This window comes from Apium graveolens, chromosome 9, assembly GCF_009905375.1.
Source record: "Apium graveolens cultivar Ventura chromosome 9, ASM990537v1, whole genome shotgun sequence".
Classification (NCBI taxonomy): Eukaryota; Viridiplantae; Streptophyta; class Magnoliopsida; order Apiales; family Apiaceae; genus Apium; species Apium graveolens.
The window spans coordinates 254,222,727-254,241,157 of NC_133655.1; the positions used below are offsets into that span (position 1 = coordinate 254,222,727).

General features: G+C 36.3%; 1 protein-coding gene across 1 annotated transcript; it reads right to left on the reverse strand.

The window, feature by feature from the left end:
* Window positions 1-7,182: 7,182 nt before the first annotated feature.
* On the reverse strand, window positions 7,183-9,531 carry LOC141687065 (ammonium transporter 2 member 5-like). The gene is made up of 3 exons (XM_074492209.1): window positions 8,941-9,531; window positions 7,983-8,268; window positions 7,183-7,835 (listed from the first exon to the last, which is right to left on the reverse strand). Exons 1-3 carry the CDS (start codon window positions 9,529-9,531, stop codon window positions 7,288-7,290), a joined length of 1,425 nt encoding a protein of 474 aa, XP_074348310.1. The 3' UTR covers window positions 7,183-7,287.
* Between the last annotated feature and the right edge of the window lie 8,900 nt (window positions 9,532-18,431).

Here is an 18,431-nt window from a genome sequence, read left to right on the forward strand (position 1 = left end):
ACTTCCCTCTAAGGGGCTCCTCGAGGGTTGCTCCAATAAAAGTCACCTTCTCAGGATCTTCGGGGGCTAAAGGAATTGAAACCAAGTCTTCTGCTGGCTTTCCTCTTTTCTTATCATTCTCTCGGATATCCAGATCTTCAATAGGAAGAACCTGCCCCCCAACTCCATCTGCCCTCAAAGAGGCTACATAACAGCTTCTAGCCATTTTTTGGTCTCCTCTCTCTTCTCCGATCCCATCCCGGGTGGAAACTTCATATCTGAATGGTAGGAAGAAGGGACTTCCTTAAAGGCGTGTATCCCTGTTCTTCCCATAATAGCTTTGTAAGTCGAACTAGCCTTCACCACCACGAAGTCCAACATCTGAGTGGCTTGCCTTGGTTCTTGTCCTATGGTTGTTGGCAACTTGATTATCCCCTCTACGGGGCACTCCACTCCCGCGAACCCATGTATTGGCATGTCGGTTGGGGTCAATTGGGAGTTATTATATCCCATCCTCAAAAAGGTGTCATGGAGCAAGATATCCACTGAAGCACCATTATCCACAAGGACCCTTCTCACTGGGTTGTTCCCTATTATCGGGGTTATAACCAACGGATCGTCATGGGGAAATTTCACACCCTCCAGATCAGAATCATCAAAAGACATTGTTACTCCTGTCCTGGCCCTCTTCGGGGCTTCCCCAACAATATGCATAACTTCTCGGGCATACGCTTTCCTGGAGTTCTTGGATAACCCAGCAGCAGTTGGTCCTCCAAAGATTATGTTTATCACAGGCCCTCGGGGTCGGGGTCCTCCGAAGATTGTATTTATCACAGGTCCCCTAGGCTGGGGATTCCGCCCCTGATCATCTTGGTCCCTCCTACGATCTTCAAAGTTCTTTCTTCCATTGTTATTCCTATCTCCAGTATATTTGTTCAATCTTCCTTTTCGAATGAGGAACTCAATTTCATCTTCCAGCTATCTACACTCATCGGTGTCATGACCAACATCTTTGTGAAATCTGCAATACTTGCTTTTATCTAGCTTTGCAGGATCAGCCTTCAAGGGCTTAGGCCAACGAATATCTCTATCTTTCTCGATTTCCATCAAGATCTGGCTTCTAGGAGCATTCAGCTTAGCGTATTCAGTGAATTTTTGCCCAGGTCCTCCCTTCTTGGGGGTTGAATCAGGGTTTTGCTCGGTTCTAGGATACTTGTCCTTGGCGATATACTCCAGATCAATTTTCCGCTTCTTGCCTCCAGTGGGCTCATTACTCACTACGGTCTTCCTCATACTTTCTTCAACCTTGATGTACTTCCCTGCCCTATCCTGGAGCTACAACATGCTTTCAGGGGGGCGTTTGGCTAAGGACATCTTGAAAAACTCATCCCTAGTTCCTTGTTACAGTGCTATCATGGCTACCTTATCATCAAGGTCTGGAACTTTTAAAGCCTTCTTTGTGAAACGATTCAGATAGTCTCTCAAGGATTCCGTTGGTCCCTGTATAATGCTCATGAGGGACGCTGAACTTTTCTCATGCACTCTCCCACTGATGAACTGTTTAATGAAAACCTGATTTAACTCTCTGAACGACCCAATAGAGTTCGGGGGCAAACGACTATACCACCTTTGAGCCATACCCGACAGGGTTTGAGGAAAGGCCCGGCACTTAATAGCATCATTCACGGGCTGCAACAACAGTGCATTAGAGAATGTTCAAACATGATTAGCGGGATCTCCTGTGCCGTCATAAGCTTTTATAGTTGGCATCTTGAACTTTCTTGAGATATGGGCATTCATTATATCTTCAGTGAAGGGCGGAGTAGGATCATCAGGATCTCCAAGGGGAAGAAGATTGCTTGGATCAGCCCTTGGGACAACAACCCTTCTCTGTACTGGACCATCCATGTCAATGATAGGGGGATGATTTCTTCCCCGATGATGTACTGGGGGTCAGGTGGTCTGGTGCGCCTCCAAGTCACGCCTCAGCCTTTGAATCTTAGCCTCGTGAGCCCTGATCCTTTCCTGCACTTCTTAGGGATTCGTCCCTTGAGTGCTTTGAGGACGTTGGCTACCATCAGCTATCGGCTCTTTGCCAGCACGTCTCCTTCTTAGAGCTACTTCATCATCCGAAGATTCGGAGTCTCTCTCAGTGTAAGGACTAGAAAATTCTTGATCCTCAGGGATAGGAGCCAAACCTCGTATGTATGGGGGCGAACGCCCTCGTGCTTCACTACATCCAGCATGTCCACTTTCTCCAACCTCGGGGTAAAGGGGCATCCCATAAGGGGGTTAGTAGTAACAATAGTTGAATATTCATACCCGATGGGTCGAGAATTCACAGGTGCATGTACTTGTTGAACTTGAGGATTTGTACCTTGAGTAGCCGAGGGAATCGTCCCTTGTAGCTGAGGTTCAGTTTCCCCTATCTGGGCTTCTCCTTGCGTGGTTGCATAGGTTGAGTGAGGAGGTACCTCCATAGTTAAAGAAATCACTTGGGTTGTCCCCGTTGGCGTTTCTCCTCCAAGGGCTCTAACTGTTTTCCGTGTTTTCGCCATGGTTATTGTTGTGCCTTCCCACAGACGGCGCCAAATGTTATGGATAAAAAACTAAGGTTATTATTTGCTGTATTTACTGCTAAGGTTCGGGAGTTCAGAGCCTTTAATGGCTGCTCTCGTGTTTCGTAGTTTAACTCTGCCTTTACGAGATGCCTACGTATCTCTGTGAATTAGAGAATCAAGCCAAAAAACGTAGTTCTGATTTGTGGGGTGAGACCCCTTATATAGATGTTGGTGGTCCTTGAATTGGACTTGGTGTATGAGACTTGGTAGCCAAGTCTCAGAATTAGAATGGACTTTGGAGTCCTAAATAGTAGGAAACTGATTCCTTATCCTTCTAGGTCCCTTTGAGGCTAATCTGCAAGGATTTATGTTAAATAGTAGTTTAACTGCACCGCTTATCAACTACTAGTATGACATAATTTTATAACAAAATTTCAAGTGTATAATATGAGTAATTTTCAGTTAAAAGAATTGATCAATTTGGAAAAGAAAAAATGGGATGGGAGGAAGTGTGTTTTATAAAGGACGACTGCTAAGTGAAAGTGATGTAACTAGCATAATTATCACACATTGATAGTGCTCACATGCATGCTGCATCATATTGAATTCAGTGAAACTTGAAAAGTAGTGAAGGAAGACGATGAAACAGTAGTCAAGAAGTTGATAATGAGGCTGCATCATAAGTAGCTGTTGCAGCTTCCTTTCCATACATAGTAGCCTTCTACAGGCTACTGAATCAGTAAACCATGTGCATCACTACTGTTGTCACTCATCAAACCCATGCATTATGCATTATGCATGCACCACGGAGCTCTGCTTCCATGCCTGAGCATTTATTTTTACTCTCAAGCTCCTAACTTCTGCATATAATGCATGCTACTATATGATATTTCTTAATATGTCCTGTGTGCTTATTTTTGGTTCGTCTGTTGCGAAACATAGGGTAAGCAAACTGAGCTTGATACAATTGAATTTAACGAATTTAACAAGATTATTCATTTATAGAGTTAAAAAAACAGTGTGATACGATAACTTCCATGCATGTGGTTCTTTTATTTTGTGCACCAACCAACATACATGGCTGTACGAAGTACTCTTTCACTTTCTGAATCATAATTAAACGTACTTTGGTCACTTATTTGATCTGACCAGTGACTGCAAAAATAAACGAAGCATATAAACTGTAGCAAATACAATACATAAAATTATGAAGCAGGTAGTACAATAATAGGTGGTGGAAATAAATAAAGCAAGATGGTGGTCCAAGAAAAGACACAAGTTCCAATGTACTGTGTAAGGATGATATGCAGTATGCACAGCCTCCAAGCCTGAAGCTCCCATGTTCAATCTCTCACCGACTATCTTGTTCTGTTGTGCTGCACACATTCCTTAATATGTTATCCTATATCTTCACTGCATATGCATCCCCCCCTATCTTTAAACAATTGGGTCAATTTGTCCTGTTGCACCCTTGTACTGTGATGAGTTTTTTTTTATATTACAGATTTGTTCTCGTTTATGCGTTTATTTTATTTTATTTTGACAGTCTTTGATAAGATTATCGTTTTGGTTCCTAGAGATGAGGAGATTTATAGGATCCTCCTCGGTACAACATCGTTTGCAAGGATTATACTCTTTGGTTCTGTCACAATTTAGTCAGAAATATAAAAACCTTGAACAAGCACAGATGCAGCTGATCGAAATTTCCAGAAATGCCATTACATTTCATTTGTTGTTCCAATTATTATTGAATCATACTTTTATTGAGATTTATTCGGATTAGTTTACATTTTGGTTAGGAATTTGGGTTTTTTCCCCCTTCATCTTCTATTAAGCTACACTTTTTTTACAAACATTTCAACCAACTTCTATAAAACAGAATAGATTTTTTGCACACATTTCAACCAACTTTCATAAATATTAATTTTTTACTTTTTGTGAATTATAATATTTAATATTATAATTATACAATCAAACATTACATTGTGTATATATCATATAATCCTATTTCCTAAAATTTGTGCTCAGTCTGTCCCAACGATTGTATATATAAGGTTGTTAGGCACCTGAAAATTAAGAAAAAATGTAATTTAGTGAAAAAAGTAAGAAAAATAGATAAAATTGTGAAACTAATTAATATTATATGTATAAAAAGAGGGTAGCAAAGAAAGTAGTTGATATAATTACATTAAATTTTTAGTAATTTTGAAACATATATAAATTAGATGAGAGAAACATTGTGAAAAGAAAAGTATATAGAATTGAATGGGGGTAGGAGGGAGTATACAGCACATGCTAAAAGGAAAAGTAGACAGCGGACATAGATGCCAAAGTTGCGCAGGCCTTTCACAGTTATTGGTACTTCCGTTTAGTAGTGATTACAATGTATATTTTAGGACAGTACTAATGTACTCCTACTAATAGTAGGACTAATACTATTTTGTTTAACTCAATTAAAAGAAACACTTCAAATTCTCAAGTCTGATTTTGTGTATTTGTTGATTTCCAACAACAAGTTGAGTGCGGGATATAGTCATATAGATATGTAAGTATCCAATTAGAACATTTTTTGTACAACAATTTTTTTATAGAACTAGGTAGCCATGAAACTAGTGGGTCGAAAAAAAAATGAACAATAAATGAAATTTTAATTATAAAATGTAAAAAATAGTTAATTTTGACAATATCTTATATTATTACTTCATTAACAATACCTTACATAATTCCTTTATTAACGGTATCTTCAAATATATTTTTTTTGAATTATATTTAACAAGACTATAATTAACGGGTTATATTTTATCCGATATATTTAACCTCTTTTATTGAATTGAAAAGATAAATTTATGCATCAATTTATAAATTATATTATTAAGTGGGGTTAAGAATAAAATTTAAGTGAGATCAAAAATATTAAATGGGGTTAAAAATATTAATTTTTAAAATTAAATATAAAAAAATAAATTTTAAATAAATAAAATAATAAGATATTTAAGAGTTGATGGGTGCAAGTGACCCCTTTATATAAGCTAGCTCCGCCCGTGCATACAATCAAAAGAACTAGTCTTCTATAATTTGAGGTAAATGAAAAAAAAATGCGGGGAGAAGAGTTGCAATCATACAAATACACACACATCTCGAAAGCCCTCAAGGCCACCGCGGAAAGGGAAAAAAGGCAATTAACGGTCTTCTAAGTTCTTTGTGGACGTGTATGTACAATTAATAATTTAAAAACTAAATAAAAGGGAGAAAGGGAGTGATGTTTGTTTGTGTTTCCCACTGCGTTTACTGCTAAAAGCAATGGCCTCCCTCCATTCACGTGCCATTTCTTTTTATGTTAATTACAACTCTCGTAGAGTCTGACGCTCTTCTTGTTTCCCAAAACTGCATTTACTTTCTTTTAATCTTGGTGTAATTACATTCTCCTATGCAATACTTACCTTTCTTTTTAACCCAACAAATTTATTGACTTAATTCTCAGGCCCATCAATCTCAACTCCTATAATAGATATTTGTATACAAAACTTACTTATTTCACCAATAGTAACCGATGACACATAATTATATGAGTTTTAATTTTTGGTACACGAAACACGAATGTACACAAACACTTACACGATAGATTTAGTGTCGGATATGTGTTTCAATTTAGATACACGTAAGTACACGAAATTACACGAGATAAATATATTTATAAATTAATATATATAACACATGCATATATAATTATGTATATAATATAAATATTTACAAGTTTTTATAGAATACTATGTAAAAATATATTTATTTATATATACACTCTCCATATTTCATTAAATTATACATTAAAATAGATTTTTTATATATTATATGTATATATATTATATTAATTTTTTATTTAATATACACGGAAAGTACACGACACGATTCGAATCGGATATGTTTTCACATATGGCTACACGAAATCATTTCGGGTCGGATATGAGTTTCATGTTTACGTACACGAAACACGAAATTACACGACACGAAAGTACACGACACGACCCGATTGCTCGCTCTACCTGGAATTCATACACAAAAACACCGTCACAAGACAACAAACAGGAATAAACTTCAGATAATGGATTTGTGATCCCTACCAAATTTATTTTATTTTTGGAGATTTAAACGGCCTAACCATTTTCCGTGACACAAATAAATGAAAATTCTGAAAAAATGTATGGAGCGCGAATAAGATGACGGAGTAATTGAATATTAATTTTATTTGAGGAAATAACTACTGACAAATGACGCAGCAATGGGAGGCTAGGTTAGGACGATGACTCATTTATAAATATATTTGTTGGAGGTGTGTGTGACGCATGAGTGTGATAAGGCTAGATTGCTTAGGTTGATATCATAATCATAGACAAGAGTGCAGAAGTTGCTTACAGGATTATCAAAGTAAATGATTAGATTAGTTACCCCCCATTTGTAGTCTAATACCAACTTGCTTCACTAAATTATTTCCTGATTTACATTAGACAAGCCCAAGTGGAGATGCCAATGGAGTTCGTACGACTAAAACTGAAATAGAGTCGTTGGAATACAGGGACAAGTTTATTTTATTTCTTTGTTAAAGAACAAAAAGAAGTGTTGCACTGCATTTCATTTCAGAAAAAAGGAACTCCTGTCTGTGGCCTTTGATATCTCATATGGGCTGGACTTAGGAAGTAAAAACACAAACAACTCACGGCCCTTCCCAAATATCCTTAAAATAAAGCCCACTTTAAACTTGGGCTCTAGTTGTAGTAATCTCCTCCATACCATAAACTGAGTTGTGCTTTGAGTTCTCAAATTTTTCACCATCACCCCATAGAGCATAGGCTTCTTCTCCATGTATAGCATCATCTCCATGCTCTAATTCTTCATCACTCAATCTTAATGGAACAATAAGCCTGATTAACAAACATATTATGCTAGTTGTAACAAGGTTCAAGCAAACCACAAACACAATTCCCAACAGTTGAATTCCCATTTGCCTAAACCCTGCTGTTTTCCTTCCATTCTGAAGTCCATATGCAAGTCCTATGTACTTCTTCCATAATTCCGATGATGGTTCGATGTTGTAAAACATACGGTTAAGCCTCGGATCCGCGAAAAATCCGGTGAGGATGCCACCCAAGCTTCCTGCAACTGCATGGGTGTGGAACACTGCCATTGTGTCATCAACTTGTTTCAAGAACCATACTTTTTTGTGAAGGACCATCATTGTGTACCATGGAATACTTCCTGACAATAATCCCATTGTAATAGCCGCCCAACCTTGTACCACACCTGAAAAAAACAAAAGAGTAACATTTTTTATTTATTGCAAATTTTCATTACTGGTTTTTTAGGGCCAGAGCTTCTTCTTCTTTTTACGACTTTTAATTTATAAGGGGCATGATCCCTGACAAAGCCTCAGCGCAATATGAAGTGTACCTGCAGCTGGAGTGATACAAACTAAGCCTGTGATCATTCCCTGAGTGGCACCGATGACAGATGGCTTTTCGAAGAAAATTATGTCCAGCAAGAGCCAAGTGAGCAAGCTGGTAGCAGCGCACACGTGTGTGTTAAGGACGGCAAGAGATGCATCAGTGCTGGCAACATAAGGATCTCCACCATTGAATCCACTCCATCCCATCCAAAGTAAACCAGCTCCTGCAAGCATCAGAAGTATGTTGTTTGGAGGAAACCTCTCCCTGTCCTGGCTTGCCCTTGGTCCCACCTACATTATTACATAAAATATTGATGCACCTTAATAGAGTAAACATAGTTTATATGGGCCCACAATAACGTGGCAGTAACACGTCAGCTTGTGGCACAAGCCAAGAGGTCTCATCCAGTGTCGTGTCAGCAGCCGGTCAATGACAATTATGATCAAAAAAGCAAAAAATGGTCAGACTTTTAAGTTATGACCGAACGTTCGGTCAATTCGGTGACTGAATCGAATTAACCGAAAATATAAAAAAAAAAAAAATTATTTTGATTAACTCAATTAAAATCAAACCAAAATTCTGGTAAACTGAATCGAACCTATTTTAATTTGGTTATAACCAAAAAAATGAAATAACCGGAATTTTAAAAAACAATTAAACTAAACCGAACCGAAATTTACCGGTACGGTTCGGTTTTTCGGTGGTTTTGCTCACCCCTACTTTTAACGATGGATCTTTTGCGGTCATGATTAACTAACATGGCTGAAATCATATTAAAAACGACAAAATTGAGGGCTAGTAAAAGCCTTACGAAGGCCAATAAAAACCATGTTTTTCGTAGCATACGAAATGTAACCATTAAGAACTTAATAAGAAGTCGGGAGTTCAAGTTTGAGCAAAGCTAGACATATATGTGCGTGTCATTACAGGAATAATTTGACAAAGTATTAGAGAGTACTCACCCAAAAAGCAGCTGTGAAACCGGCTACACCTGAAGAAAGATGAATAACATAGCCACCTGAATAATCAATAATGCCCCTGGTTGATAACCAACCCCAGGGAGACCATATACTATAGGCACCAATTGTATACGAAAATGTCATCCAAAGTGGTACAAATAACATCCATGCTACAAAGTTCATTCTCCCTAACAACGCTCCTGCTATCAAAATCAACGTTATAGCAGCAAAAACAAACTGAAAAAACACCATTGTAGCGTTCGGAAGCATGCCAGCAAAAGCCTTCTCTAACAAAAACTTTTGTTCCAACGCAACATTCGGCCTCCCTAAGAATGGAAACAATTGCTTGTCCCCGAATGATAACTGGTATCCCCACCCTACCCAACAAACAAGAACCGCAGCAAAGGCGTAAAGCGCCATGAATGCAGAGTTAACAGCCCATTTCTTTTTCACAATGCTGCCGTACAAAATGACCAGTCCTGGAACACTTTGAATTCCCACTAGAGTTGCTGCTGTGAGTTGCCATGCATTGTCACCTTTATTCATCCATTCCGGGCTAGCTTCACTCGGAGCTAGGTTCGATGGAAGACTCATTGTTGATCAAATAAATGGAATAGCTACCGGAATGAGAAGGAAAGAGGAGGCATGCATATATAGTGAGTCCTTGGAAAGAGACAACGGTACTGTACAGAATATCCGATCACCGTAAATTACTTAAATGTCCTTGTGGCAGATTACAAGTATCTTGATATGGAGGGTAAAAGAGGAAGAAGATGTATTCACCATGAAGACAGCTAGCCTATATTAGTTTGTTGGTATTATATGAAGGATCGGATAGACCAAAGCTGTACTAAGTTGAAGGCAGTGAATTAAAATTCATTATCGGAGGAGTAGATGGAATTTCTTAGAGTAAACAGATATGTTTATATTGATAGTATCAATATTGGGATTCTACCAATGATTTACAGCTTAGAGAGTAGATAAATATATACTATTGTCTACCTAGGCAGGACATGATTCAATTTTATTGCAATACGTTTAAACAACATTTGTTGTTGCTTGCACTTTAAAAATCTCATTCAGGACTGGAGTTCCTGGATTTTTTAAGATTTAAACTAATTAATGTATTAGTTTAACACATGCTAATGATCAACAAGTCCATTAATTAAAAGCTCATGATCGATTTAGTGTGAGGAACAAAAAGAATGGGGATTAAACATTTTAACTTGTATGTACTTAATGTGTAGATCGATTAACACAAAGAATAATACAAACTCAACATGAGATTACGTGATCCTCTGTATTGCCGGACAAGTATAATATCCTAACAAGGATAGTATCATGACAAGTAGTAGTAATATTTAGGAAAATTAATAACACAAGTACTCATCATCATCTGAGCACTGTCATTAAGACGATAACATTAATAAGTTAAGAGACTTGTTCCTCAGTGCATAATCATGAAGGTGACCTCAGGAACCAATGTTCCTACCTGAAGGTATTAATATGAAATTATGTAGATGACTGAAAATGAAACTGAATACTGTTGGAATTCAAGGATTTATGATGATAAGCTTTTCCCAGCAACAGAATGAAAATAACAGTATGAAAGCATCTGAGATCATAGCATTGCATATCAGACTTTCTAGGAATGCAGTTTAGGTTAGTTAGGGTTTGTGTAAATCATATTTGGAGTGGATACATATTTTTCTATCTTATCTCAAAAAAACCCTATCCTGTAAACCTTGTTTGAAACATTCAAGACTTATCTTTTTTTGGTTTATCTCTTTCAACAAATAACAGATTATCATTTCAAAGACTTTTTCAAATTATTTTCAAACAAACTAGTTTTCAATATTATTTGTATTCGGTTGTTTGAACAACAAATCTGTTAGTAATTGTGTCTATATAAACAACTCATGATTTCAGATTTGCAACTAATGCTTTCACGCTATATTCTTCATCCGAAACATCATCCTTATTCTCTATTCACTCGTTTGAATATCCAGTCGAACAAGATCTAGTTTGAGTTGTAATTCATATTCTTTACATTGTAATTTTGTATTTATATCAACTTGTGCCGGGTTGTGGCAAGCCTTGATTTCAAAGGATAACAAAGGTAGTCCGGGGACTAAGGTTTAACAAGTGTGCTAGGTAGTAAGATTTGCTAGGGAAAGAGTTTCTTTCGGTGCTATTCATTTGTAATCAATGAAAAGATTGTAAATTCTTTTATTAAATTTGATATAATACATTCTCTATGCTAGTTGGCATAGAGACTTGGATGTAGGCCATAGACTAGGATTAAGGGCCGAACCAAGTGAAAATTTCTGGTGTTTTAACATTGTTCAATTTTCATATTACTACATTTATATTTCAACATTTTACATTCTACAGTTAATTGAGACTGTCTCATTGTTTGTCTCATTCGTAAAGGGTATGTCCCATTTACATAAGAGATTGTCACATTTGCCATTTTTGTTAGATAATTGTTTATTTCGTTTGGGCCTTTGAATTTCAATTGGTATCAGAGCAGGTGCATTTAATTCTCTGTTTAGTGTTTATTTTGCTAGCGATCCATGGCCCAACCAGACAGGTATTCAAACAATTACCTGCCATTGCTTCAAGGTGCTGAAAATTACAATGACTGGAAATTCTGCATGAAAATCTTCCTCCAACGTGATGCTTTTGAATGAGATGCAGTTGAGAATGATTTTACAGTTCCAATGAAAGAAGGCAAGCCTAAGTCTATTAAAAAACTATCTCCTGAAGAACACAATGCTATGACTTCTAACGCAAAAGCTATGAATTCACTTCTTAATGAAATGATGGCTACTGAGTTGCGTAAAGTGTCAGCTTGTACCACTGGTAAACAAATCTGGGATACTATTAAAGTCAGCCATGAAGGTACATCTAAGGTACGTGAGGTTAAACTTAGTATGCTAATGAGTGATTATGAAGGTTTCAGGTTGGAAAGAGATGAAAGTGTCAAAGATGCTCAAGGAAGGTTCTTAACCTTGATGAATTCCATCTCTCTTCTGGAAAGGACTATTCCACAATCCGAAATCAGTCGGAAAATTCTCAGGGCTATGCCAAAGAAGTTTGCTCCTAAAGTCACCATACTGTAGGATTCGAATATTCTTTCTACTATGGACACTCTCACACTCTTTAGTGAATTGGAAGAATTCGAGAATCAGCTTCGCAAATATGATGAAGAAGATGATGCTCCTCGAAAGAAAACTCTTACACTTAATGCAGATGCAGATGAATCTCCTGATGATTTTGATGAGGAAATTGCTCTCTTGATCAAGAAGTTTCAGAAATTTCTTGCCAAAAGGAATGCATCAAAACGACCAATAAAGTCTCAGTTTCCAAAGAAAGATTTCAAATATATTCCTAGCAAAGATAATAAGGCTAATTTGAGCAAAGATACTTACTTTGAATGTGGGAGAAAGGGGAATTTTAAAAAGCACCGCTACAAACTCAAGAACAAGAAGAAAGCATTACTTACCTGAAGTGATGATGAGTCTGATGTCGAGATTGATTCAGATGATGAAGTTGCTCAATTATGTTTTGCTGGAATCGAAGACAGCTCCAGTGACAACGATGAGGTACATAATGTTCAATATAGTAAACATTCCAATATATCTCAAACTGTACTAACCTTGTAGGCTCAGAATAGAAAGCTAAAAGAAAAGAATGTTTTTAAAACAAACATTAAGTGAAGTTCTCAGTGAAATGGATGATCCTATGAAAGATGAAAGTCTGGCTTTTAAAAATCGATCTTTGGTTGAAAAGATATCTAAGCTTACTGAAGAAAATCAATATCTCAAGAATGAGATTGAGATGAAGGATGTATGTCTTGAAGCCTTGAAGAAAGAGTCACTCTCTGTTGATCCAAAAACTGTCAAAAGAGACAGTGTTCCTGATCCTTTGGTTCCTGAACTAAAGCAGAAAGTGGCACAATTAGAAAAAGATTTAGCAAAGTGATTTCATGGTGAAGGAACTCTGAATGCTTTACTTGCTGAACACAAATCTTCTCTTGATAAATGAGGATTATAATGTGAATCAATCAAGAAACGTGCATTTCAAGGTGGTTACAAGCGAACTCCTATGAAGTATAAGATGCCTCATGAGAAATTCCGAGATTCTGGCAAATATGGTCACACTACTTCCGAATCTAGATTATGTGGTATCAAGGGCCACTCTTCTGACTCATCTTATAGATCGTCTGTTAGATATAAATCTGCTAATGCATCTATTAATATTGTTCATATGTGGATTAAGAAACCAGATATACATGTATATAAGATCTGTGATACTAACCAACAAGGACCCAAGGTTAAGTGGGTACCTAAGAGATAAAGCAACTTTTACAGGTATGCTTGAAGGTCCATGTTCCACGTAATAAATGGATAATCGATAGCGGATGCTCTCGCCATATGACCGGTGATAAAACCAAATTTCTTTCACTTGTGGTTAAAGAGGGAGGTTTAGTTACAATTGGTGATTCTAACACCATTCGCATTATTGGTAAAGGCACCATTGGTAATGACAGGTTTGCTATTTCTAACGTCCGTTTAGTTGATGGTTTAAAATATAATTTGATTAGTGTAAGTCAACTTACTGATGCTGGTCATAAAGTCAGATTTGATAAAGATGTTTGTTTTATTGGTACTAAAACTAATGAGTTTGCTTTAGTTTCCAAAAGAAAAGAAAATATTTTTGTTCTAGATTTTGATGAACATCACGAAGAAATATGTCTTGCAACTGTCCAAGATCAGCAGAATCTCTGGCATAGGCGTCTCGGTCATGTACACATGGATTTGCTTTGAAAGATATCATCTCATGGTCTTGTTCGAGGATTACCAAAGCTTAAATATAAGAAGGTGGAACCTTTCTCGGCATGTCAGATTGGAAAACAGGTTAAAACTTCTTTTATTGCTAAAAATCGAGTTTCAACTACTGATCCTTTGCAGCTACTCTATATTGATCTTTTTGGTCCTGAACACTATGTAAGTCTTGGTGGTAAGAATTACGCGTTTGTTATAGTTGATGATTACTCTCATTTTACTTGGGTATTATTCTTACGTACTAAAGATGAAGCGTTTGTTGAGTTTAAAGATCTTATTACTAACCTTGAAACTAAGTATTCCTTTAAGCTCAAAACAATTCATAGTGATCATGGAGGTGAATTCGAGAAGGATTTCATAACCTTCTGCAAATCAAGAGGGATCACTCATGAATTCTTAGCTCCTCGAACTCCTCAACAGAACAGAGTAGTGGAACGCAAGAACAGGACACTACATGAAACTGCTAGAACTCTACTACATGAAAGTAAACTTCCAAATTTTTTTGGGCTGAAGCGGTACACACTTCCTGTTATGTTTTAAATAGAGTACTTATTTGTCCTATATTGCTTAAAACTCCTTATGGATTGCTTAAGAAAAAGACTCCTAACATCATTTATTTTCGAGTATTTGGTTCAAAATATTTTATCTTAGATACTCAGAATAATCGAGGTAAGTTCGATACAAGATCGACAGAAGGAATTTTCTTAGGGTATTCTACTACAAGCAAAGCGTATCATGTCTATAATCCGGACAAGAACAAAGTGGAAGAATCTATCAACATTGCTTTCAATGAATCTACTCGTAATTTCTCTCAAATTAGAGAAGATAATGCAGATTTATCATCTCATTCTCAAATGAGACAGCCTCTTTAACAAAAGAGTCAGTCTCTTTCAGATAAGTCTAATAGTGAAGACTCCCCTAGCTCGTCTCGGTCTTCTGGCGATCCATCAGGTTCTCCTCAAGATTCTGATAATTCTTCTGGTTCTCCAAAGACACTTGATAGTTCTCCAAATGTATTCACTGCTTCTCCATCGAATAAATCTTCACAAGAGGAAATGAGACCGTCTCATTCAAATGAGACAAGTCCTATTCAGTTCCAGGCATACAATTCTAATGAAGAAGAAATAAGTAATATTCGTCTTCCAAAGTCTTCCAGAACAGTATAGAACCATCCTCCAGATTATCTTCTTACATATTTGGATCAAGGAATCTCAACTCGTAGCAGACTTTATAATCTGTGTGCATTCTGTGATTTTGTTTCTGAGTTTGAACCCATGAATGCTCAAGAAGTGGTTGCAGATGAACACTGGTCAGTTGCAATGCAGAAAGAACTTAATCAGTTCGAACGTTGTGACGTTTGGGAACTTGTCCCACCTCCTCAGGATACCAAAATCATTGGTACTCATTGGGTTTTCAGGAATAAAAGGATGAAGATGGTAATATTATTCGAAATAAAGCTCATTTGGTTGCTCAGGGATACAACCAACAGGAAGGAATCAATTACGATGAGACTTATGCTCCAGTAGCTCGATTGGAAGCTATTCGAATCTTAATGGCTTTTGCAGCTCACAAAAAGTTCAAGCTTTATCAAATGGACGTCAAAAGCGCTTTTCTAAATGGCTATCTCAAGGAAGAAGTATATGTAAAGTAGCCTCCAGGTTTTGTTCATGAAAAATATCCTAACTATGTTTATAGGCTTAAGAAATATGTTTATGGATTGAGACAGTCCCCTCGCTGTTGGTATGAGCGTCTCAGTCAATTTCTTGTAAACAATGGTTTCACTCGTGGTACACTCGATCCTACTCTCTTTATTTTTTATAAACGTGATCATTTTCTCTTAGTTCAAGTTTATGTAGATGACATTGTGTTTGGATCTACTAACGAATCTTTGTGTAAGTGGTTTTCTGATTGCATGCATAAGGAATTTGATATGAGTTTAATGGGTGAACTACAATACTTTTTAGGATTGCAAATTAATCAGTCTAATGCAGGATTATTTATTCACCAAGGCAAGTACATTAAGGATCTACTCAAACGATTTGCACTAGAACATGTTACACCTAAAGCTACACCAATGAGTACTTCAGTTAAGCTCACTAAAGATGAACAAGGTACACCTGTAGATGTCACTAAATTTCGAGGTATGATCGGATCTCTTTTATATTTAACTGCCTCTCGTCCAGACATTATGTACAGTGTATGACTGTGTGCTCGTTTTCAGTCTCAACCTAAAAATTCTCATTTGAATGTCGTTAAACGTATTTTAAAATATTTAAAAGGTACAAGTGACTTGGGATTTTTTTATCCAAGTTCCTCTCCTTTGACTTAATCGGTTTTTCAGATGCTGACTATGCATGGTCACAGGTTGATAGGAAAAGCACGAGTGGTGCTTGTGAATTTTTAGGTGATTGTTTGGTTACATGGCATAGTAAAAAGCAAATATATATAGCTCTTTCTACTGCAGAAGGATAGTACATAACAACTGGTAGTTGCTGTGCTCAGATTTTGTGGATGCAATAAACATTGCAGGATTTTGGTATTTCTTTCTCAAATATTCCTATTTATTGTGATAATACCTCTGCAATTAATATCTCTAAAAATCATGTCATGCATTCTCATACTAAGCATATAGATGTTCGTCACCATTTTCTATGAGATAATGTTTCTAAAGGTAATATTGAGCTTATTTACATATCTATTGAGAAACAGTGTGCAGATATCTTCACTAAGCCCTTAGCTGAAGATCGCTTTTGTATAATGCGTCGTGAATTAGGCATGTGTTCTTTGTAATTTGTTATGTGATTTTATGTATTTTATTTTGTGATTTTAATTTAATTTATTATTTGTCTTTATTTTGTTTTTTATTCGGGAATATTTTTTGTTTATCTCGTTAATAATTATATGTATTAATGTGTGGTTGTTGTATGTTTTAGTTTTATATTTACTATATTAATAATGATTGTGTGTTACCATGTTGCATGAAAATTGATTATGATTAGTGTTAACAAAACCTGACTTATCACTTCACTTCACATTGGTTTTCGTGCATGTCTTTTGAGTTCTATACATCTCCTCTTTCCTGTTAACACTCGGTTGTGCAAGACATGCCTATACTTTAACAAGACTAAGTCAAATTGACAGCCCTAAGTAAGTTGTATTGTAATCTTAGTTTGCATTTGTACTTATAACATTTAAAGTCTGTAAAAATGTAAAAAAGCATACTGGAGTCTTTTTGTTTAAACAGTATCAAGCCTAAGGATTCTATCTGGAAGAAGATCAAGAAGGTCATGCCTCAGAAGAATTTTGAAGAAGCTTGGAGTTGAATAAATCTGTTTGGATAAAAATATTTTAAGTCAAAGATCTCTACAAGTCACAGATTTAGTGTTATAGAGAAGTCACTCGAGAACTCCAAATGACTTATCGAGAAGTCAGAAAAGCTTATAGAAAACTCACAGAGAGATCGACAAGCCAAATTGAAGACATGAAGATTGGAGATATCGACAAGTCATTTCTTCACTAGAGAACTCAGAGTTATCGACAAGTCAACATTCAGTAGAGAACTCTGAGTTATCGATAAGTCAAATTCCACTAGAGAACTCAGAGATATCGATAAGCCAAAATTCACTAAGAGAACTCTGAGTTATCGACCAGTCAAATTTGACTAGAGAACTCTGAGTTATCGATAAGTCAATAAGCCACTAGAGAACTCATAGATATCGATACGTCAAAGTGAAGATATGAAGACTAGAGATCTCTACAAGACAAATTCTCTTATAGAGAACTCAGAGACTTCTACAAGTCAAATTTACTATGGAGTATTAGAGCTCTCGATAAGCCAATATATTTATCGAGATGTCAAGTTCTCTATAGACCAAGGGGAGTTCTCGAGGTAAAATCTCAAAGTATAAAATTGCAGACCAGTTCAATATCCAAGATCTACAATCAACAAATAATTCAAACAACTGGATTGACAAGTCTACAAAAAGCAGCTTAAAGGATGTGCAAGATCAATGGTAAAGATTAACTGACAAAGGAAGATCAAAGTAAACACAGGGTGCTAATATATGCTAAGCCAGAAATGGAAGATACACTTTTTCTAAAATGGAAATGACAAGTGACAGTTTACTAAAGTTAATAGTATGTCTTATTGTACACTGTGTAAACCAGCATTTAACTAAATTATAAAGTTAACACTGGTCATTTAGTTAGTAGTAATAATTTAGACAGAAAATCTTGTAACACTCTCAAGGAGAAGCTAAGCTCTTTATCAACAAAGAGCCTAGAAATTTTGTAGCAAAACATTCTTAATTTTAATATAAAATTAAGTGAGTTTTGAAAAGACATGTGTTCTTTATTATTGCATGTTTAATTTCTGCAGTAACACATTTTGTTACAAGATTCAATTTACTTTGTTCAACCATAAAAAGAATTCAAGAAAAATATAAAAACAATAAAACACATTCACCCCCCCTTTCTGTGTGTTATTCATTTCCTAACAAGTGGTATCAGAGTAAAATCTTAAAGTAAACAGATTCAAGATCTTGGAAGAATGAATACACAAAAAATCAGTAGCATCAAAATTGCTACATTTGACAAAGCTAACTACACTCTTTGGAAAAAGAAAATGTTGTTGTTTATCAGGAT

What these genes read in the sequence shown, in the direction of transcription:
- LOC141687065 (XM_074492209.1), bottom strand. Translation starts at nt 9,531, where the DNA reads ATGAGTCTTCCATCGAACCTAGCTCCGAGTGAAGCTAGCCCGGAATGG. An exon ending in GTTTCACAGCTGCTTTTTGG is followed by an intron (nt 8,269 to 8,940) that starts GTGAGTACTCTC and finishes GTAATAATGTAG; the next exon opens with GTGGGACCAAGGGCAAGCCA. An exon ending in TTGTATCACTCCAGCTGCAG is followed by an intron (nt 7,836 to 7,982) that starts GTACACTTCATA and finishes TGTTTTTTTCAG; the next exon opens with GTGTGGTACAAGGTTGGGCG.